Genomic DNA, 7,825 nt, shown 5'->3' with positions numbered 1-7,825 from the left:
AAAATAAAAATATATCAAAATATAAATAAAAAAATTATAAAAAAAAATTAAAATAAAAAAAAAAAAAAAAAAAAAAAAAAAAAAAAAAAAAAAAAAAATGTTTAAATAAAATATAAGGGAATTATCTGAAAAAAAAAAAAAAAAAAAAAAAATTAAACAGTGTGTCATATATAATAATTATTGCATATTTATGTATTTAATGCTATGTGAAAAAAAAAGAAAAAAAAATAATTTATTACCTCCAGTAAATGTAAATATTGTGGACACATTGGGCATTTGAATTGTCTGGATCTTTGAGCATGGATTTTGTCTACACAATTTCTAGAAATAAGAAAAAAAAAAAAAAAAAAAAAACAATCCATATATATATATACATATATATATATATATTATATGTATGTATTTTTTTCCCTTTTATTTGTTAACTCATATATTTTGTTCTTTTATATTTACTTGCAAATGGCATGACCACAGGTAAGTAGATAAGGAGGGTTGTCCCTGGACGACTTATCTCTACTAATAGGACATGTAAAAGAAGAATGAAAAAAAAAGCAACCACTCAAATCTACCTCCACAGCTAAAGAATTAGAAAGTAAGGATCCATTTTCATTAGGGTTTTTATTTTTTTCTTTTTCTAAACTCTTTTCATTCGAATTATTAGCGAAGGAAGAATTCTTCACTTCTTGTAATCTTTTATTATTTTCTTTTAAAATAGCTTGAGCCTCAATTAATTTTTTTGAGCTTATTAATCCTGCACAAACTAGAATGTCCAAGGGGCTAAAAAAAAAGAAGAAATAAATAAATAAATAAATATATATATATATATATATATATATATATATATATATATGCATACATATATATATATATTATTTACATTTTTATGTTACCTTTCCAGATGAACATAAACTTTTTTTTCGTTCTCCTTTTTCAATGATTTATCTTGATCATTTTCATTTTTCTTTTCTTTTACAAATTCTTTATTGTTTTTAGGTACTTCTTTTTCCTTTTTCTTTTTTTTATCGTCATTTGATTTATCAAATTTCTTTTTATCATTGTTCGGTTTTTTATCTGTTCCTTTCCTTCCTTTTGATTTTTTATATTCATCGTCACTATTACTGCTGTCGTTTTTTTTATTAAACCCTATTATAGGAGAAAAATAAAAATAATACAATATAATATAATATAATATAATATAATGTATTATAAATGTTTATCAGTAAAATAATCACACACAAAAATACATAAATATAAATATATATATATATATATATAAGTATTATATTAATTTTTCTTCTTACCTGCTTTTTCCGATTTCACTTTTTCCTTTGATGCTAAATTTTCCTTTTTATTTTTATTACCTTTATTGTAATATCCTTCATTTTTGTTTCTCTTCATTTGCATTTGCATTTTTTCATCATATAAAAAGTTTGAATAATATCTTCTCTTTTTTATATTTTTCTTATATGATCCATAATGAATTCCTTTTTTATCCTTCTTACATAATGTATCAAAGTCATCTTTATTCTTTTTTTTCTCATCCTTTTTGTCACATAATTTTTGTGTTTTTTCTTTTTTTTCAATTGTTCTACTTTCATTATTTTGAATATTTTCACGTTTGTTATCTTGAATATTTTCACGTTTGTTATCTTGAATATTTCCAAGTTTTTTATCTTGAATTTCTTCACTTTTATTCTCTTGAATATTTCCACTTACATTTTTTTCGGTCATATTACTATCATTCTGGTTTATATTTTGGACTTCCTGATTAACATCTAACTCGTTTACCTTATTTTCAATAATTTTAGTTTCATCGTCATTATTTTCTTCTACTTTTACATTTTCCACTTTATGTATTTCTTTCTGTTCCTTTATATCCTCTTCACACTTGACTTCATTCTGAAAATTATTTGCCAGAACTTTTTTATCATTCCTTTCTTGTGTCATATTACTTTTTTCACTCCTTTCAATTTGTGTTTTTTCAGCTCTAGTTTTTTCCATGTCACCTTTTTCATCATTCAAAACAGATCCTTCAACTTCCTTCATATTTTTTATTTTGTTTTTCTTTTTTGACTTCATGTTATCTTTATTTTCCTTCAATTCCTTACCTTTTTTTTCTTCATCAATTTTATTTTTACCTTCATTTGTGTTATCACTTTTTTTTGATTTTTGAATTTTTTTTTTCCCTTTTTCACTTTTCTTTTTTTCATCCGATTTTTTAATAAAAAGATTTTTTTTTGTTAATTTTATAAAATTTTCTAAACCCAAACATTCTAAGGAATCAGAAAGGTTTACTTTATTCGTTGAGCATATATTCCTTTTTTTTTTCTTTTTATTCTTTTTTTTCCTCTTGCCTTTTAATTTACTTGCTACTTTATGTTTTTTCTTTTTATTAATATCATAACTACTACTGCTATTAGGAGAGTTGTAAGGTTGTTCATCATGAATATTTTCATCGTTGTCATAATAATTATCCTCTTCATCATAATAATCATCATCTTCATCAAAGTAATCGTTCTCCTCATCAAAATAATCATCTTCTTCATCATAAGAATTATGTTCATCATAAAAATCGTCACTTTCGTCATCATCATTATCATCATCATCATAAAAATCGTCACTTTTGTCATCATCATCATCATAAAAATCGTCACTTTTGTCATCATCATCATCATAAAAATCGTCACTTTTGTCATCATCATCATCTTCACCATCATCATCTTCACCATCATCATCATCATCATCATCTTCATCATCATCATCTTCATCATCATCTTCATCATCATCATCATCATCATCATCTTCATCATCACCTTCATCAACTTCCATTTTTCCCTTTCTTGTGCCCCCTTTTTTATTCCTTCCACCCTTATCTTTTATATCATCCTCACTTTCCTCATCACCTTTTTCCCTCTTTTTTAACCTACTTCTTCTTTTAATCTTTTTTGCCTTCCACTTCAAGCAAATACGTCTAAATTCTGTATTACTTTTATTAGTAGACAATGTATTTTGTAAAGTATATATATCCCTTGTTGTTAAAGCGTGCGTTAATAAAATTCGACTTACATCTATGGATGTTTTCGCAAGTCTTGTATTTTTTGAAGCTAGAATAGCTCTATTATTTGCTTGGACATTTTTTGTATTTAACAAAGCATTCATTGTATTTTTTTTCAAATAATCTTCTTTCATTATATCTACTTGTTCTTTTACTTTATTCATATTTTTTTTAAAGTTTTCCTCTCCGCTAGAATAGGAAGAAAATTCACCATCACTTGATGAAGTGTAAGAATTACATGAAGCAAATGATTTATAATAACTACAAGAACTTGTTGTAGATTCGTCATTAGTAAATACATCATTATCTTTAAAATTCACACATTCATAATATTCTTCTTCATCCTTTCCATTTTTTTTCTTTTTTAATATACACATATCATTACATTCTTCTTTTCCACATATGTGTGCTATTTTGTTATCGCCTGTGTTCTTTTCTTCATCCTTTTTTTCTTGTGGTAATATAAGAACGTCTTTTTTTTCATGTGATGATAAGGAGAAATCCTTTTTTTGTTCTGTCGACATAGGAATAGTCTTGACATCTTTTTCATCTTTTGGGGATGCAGATAAAAATTTACATTTGGGTAATTTGTTTTTTAAAACATTTGCTTTTTTGATAAAGCAAGAATTGTTTAATGAATAAAATGTATTATGGTTCATATAAGATGAATTATCATTATTTTGATTCATATAATACTGAAAATTATTCACAACATTTTCCATATAAAAATTTGAGATATTTTGAAAACAAAAATTATTATTATTATTATTATTATGATATAAATTTTTAATACAAAATAAATAATTATTATAACTATATGGATGATTATTGTATAATATACTTGAAGGATAATTTATATTTGTACATACATTATTATTATAATGTTTATATAACTTATGAAGAGCATAATTAGTTATCTTAGTATCTTCATGATCATAAAATTGAGATGTACGATTTAATATTTTATAAGTTATATAATTACTATCATTATATGAATATGGAGAAAATTCGTTTTCATTTAATTCATATAAATAAATAGATTCATCTGCTCTTTTTATATTACATAAATTATTATATGATGAAATATCATCTATATCCTTATCCATATTTATGGTATTTTCTTTAATAATATCAAAATCATCTTTCTTAGAACGTATCATTTCTGTAATAATATCTTTAGAACAATTATGGATATGTGAATACCATCCATTATTTAATTTTTCATCATCATCATTATTATTATTATTATTATTTTTTTTTTTTTTTTTATTATTATTATATCCTTCTTTATAAACACCTCCCCTTGAATTATTCTTATAACCATAATTATCTTCATTTAAAGTTACATTAGGTAATATTAAATTAAAATTATTTATATTATAATTGCTACAAGAGCTATCATATAAAATGTCCTTATTCATTTTATTTTTTCTTATTATTTCATTAATATTATTCTCTACATATAATTCACTTAAAGGACGAAGGAAATTGTTTTTTTTAGTCTCATAGAAATGATTAGTATATAATTTTGTACCACATAAATTACTATACTTTTCCTTATAAATATTATTATGAATTAAGGGAATATTATTACTACGATCCATTTTTATATTTAATGCATATTCTTTATGAAATGTAACATATGAATAATTTTTCTTTTTCTTCTTATTTCTGCTATGGTTTCCTTTTTTTTTATTTTTCTTAACTTTAATTGGATCCTTTTTACTGATTCGATTATATATATTTGTAAATTTCTTTTTTATTTTTCTTTTCAAAATATGTTCATTCTTTCCTTTTTTATTCTTTAAATCCTTTTTTTTTATATGACTTTTCGTTCTTCCTCTACATATGTCTTCATTTATTTTTTTATAACTAATAGAAAGTGAGTTATTTTTTTTTCGTTTTTTTATTTTATTCTTTTTTTTTTTAGAACATATAGATGAGGAACATTTTTTATCATTATCTGTAGTACATCTTGATATATTTGATTTTTCCTTATTATATTTATTATTACTACATATTTTATTTTTACAATTTTTATCACTGCAAAGTTCAATTCCATCCTTTTGACTAGTACACTTTTTCTGAGTATTTTTTTCATCTTTATTATATAATAATATACTAGATTTTCTTTTTCGAGAATTTATTTTTTGTTTGACGTCTTCTTCCTTTTTATTATTTAACTCTTTTACATTCCTCTTATTAGCTTCTTCATTTTTTATATTCACTTTAGTAGGCACCAAATTATTACAGCGCATATTATCATTTGGATATTGTCTTGTATCCTTCTTAATCATATTTTTATTTTTTTTCATATTTACAACAATTCCTTCTTCATTAAAAGCTCTCTTAAAATAATTAAATACTTTTGCATGCACACTAGAGAACATATTTTTAAAAAATGCATTATCAACTCCTATACATATAAATGTGCTTAATCTTGAGATATGAGATTTATTTTCTTTATAATTTAACATTAGTTCCCTTAGACAGTGTAAGGCTTTTTCTTTATCTTCTTTGGAATATATGAGATAACTAATACAATGTAATAAATAAATCAATTTTGTATATTTCTTTTTGGTTGATTCACTGCATCTATGATACCACTCAATACATGAACTTACATCATAATTTTTTAAATTATACATAATTCTATGTAATTCTTTATATCCTTCAAATAATTCTTCTTCTACCAATGCATGTTCAAATATTATTTCTTCATTTCTTTCAGAGAATTTTATTTTTCTTAAATATTCTTTTTTAATTCTACTAAACAATCCTTTATCGTTCATTCCAACGTTAGGGTTAATATTATTTAGGAGGACACTATTAAATGTATTACTATTACTCTTATTATTATTTTGTTCATAAATATTATTACTAGGTATAATACATTTTATAGTATCTTCCTTATTATACACATTAATATAACTTGCTGCGTCTTCATTTTTCACTTCTATGTTTTTCAGACTATTCATATTATAATCGTATGAATTTATATTATTTATTTGTTTACTTTCACATTCGTTTACTATATCTTTGTTGTTTGGTATGTTGTCTAGGTAATGTGGGACATCCATAATATTATTATCATAATTATTGTTATTATTATTGTTATTATTGATATTGTTATTATTATTGTTATTATTATTTTTTTTTTTATCATTTAACATATCAGGGTTAACCATATAATTATTTAAATTTCTAGATACTCCGACATCCCCCCTGTGTAAAATATGTTCATTTATTATTTCTCCGTTTGGTGTTCTATCGTACATTTGATTTTCCTCCATATATGTTTTTTTTTTTTTTTTTTTTTTATTCTTCAGAATTTCTTTATTTAATACATAGTACATGAAAAAATCACCCTTTTGTAAAAAATGCATCAGAATTAATCTAAGAATAATAGCTTTCTTAATATGTATATCTTTAAATATTTCAGGTGTCTCCTGTTTTATTAAAGATATAATACCTCTATATGATAATAATAATGTATTATAAAACGTCTTGTTTTCATTATTAATTTTTTCTGTTATATTTAAAGATTTGACATCTTTTATTAATTCTTTTATAATAACATTGTTTTGGTTTATTGTTTTATTATCATCTGTACTTTCGATTCTTTTTATTTTATCCGTGCTTTCATTATTATCCATATTAGTAACAACACTTTTTATTTCACCATTATTTATGTCAACATTATTTTGATTATTCTTATCTTTTAATATTTCATTTTCGGTTTTCTTCTTTTCCTCTAAAAGGTTTTTAGCTTTATTTATTTTTCCTATTAACTCATCAATGTTTTTAACATAAAAACTAAATATTTCATTTTGTTTTGTTTTGAATTCTTTAATTTCATTTTCGATTTGATCAAAGTCTAAAAACTTTGAGCTATCACTTTCCTTTAAATAATTTTCATCAACCATTATATTTTATGATGATTAAATATTTGGAATGTCTACTAATTTTTTTTTTTTTACAAATCAAATGTATATAATATATATATATATATATATATATATGAAAAATACCTTTTGGCGCTTCAACTAAAATATAAAACGATTCTTATAACAATAAAATGAAGGTTGAATAAAATAATAAGCAAAAAAAAAAATAAATTATTATAATATATATTAGGCTACATCATTCAGCATATGTGAAAAAAAATCACAAATAATAAATTATATATATATATATATATATTATTATTTTGAAGTGTATATAATTTCGTGCGATACATATATAATTTATATTGGATAATATAAAATATTCAACATTTTTAAACATTCCGCACATTTATCTCAGATGAATTATATACATACATACGTACATATATATAAATAAATAAATATATATATATATATACATTCACTTTTGTTAATATGTAAAAATTATATCTTATTATATAAAATCATTCTCACATATGTGTATATATATAATATATATATATTTTACATATTATGAATATTTCCCTTTTGTCTATTATTAATCACAAAAACGGTTTTCTTTAAAAAAAAAAAATAAAATAAAATAATTCTACTTTTGGTTTTATATAAAGTTATAAGACATGTCAATTTTTTCAAACACAAAAATATCTTAATATGCATTATTATATATATATATATATATGTATACTTTTTTTTTTTTTTTTTTTTTTTTTTTTCTTATGTACATATATTAAAGTATGTTATATGTGGAAAAATTATCAAAAGTGTATCTCCTTTATTTTTGTTTAACATGTTTTTTCACATTGTAAACATATATACATAT

General features: G+C 22.0%; 1 protein-coding gene across 1 annotated transcript; it reads right to left on the bottom strand.

The window, feature by feature from the left end:
* Nucleotides 1-101: 101 nt before the first annotated feature.
* Nucleotides 102-6,981, bottom strand: PRSY57_0725400 (zinc finger, C3HC4 type, putative; the record flags this gene model as incomplete). The annotated part of the gene is made up of 5 exons (XM_012906907.2): nt 102-125; nt 240-321; nt 454-777; nt 891-1,143; nt 1,302-6,981. 5 exons carry the CDS (start codon nt 6,979-6,981, stop codon nt 102-104), a joined length of 6,363 nt encoding a protein of 2,120 aa, XP_012762361.2.
* Between the last annotated feature and the right edge of the window lie 844 nt (nt 6,982-7,825).

The sequence above is a fragment of the Plasmodium reichenowi genome, chromosome 7, assembly GCF_001601855.1.
Source record: "Plasmodium reichenowi strain SY57 chromosome 7, whole genome shotgun sequence".
NCBI classification, from domain to species: Eukaryota; Apicomplexa; class Aconoidasida; order Haemosporida; family Plasmodiidae; genus Plasmodium; species Plasmodium reichenowi.
Note: the sequence above shows the minus strand (reverse complement) of the source record. Positions and strands in the feature narration are given on the sequence as shown.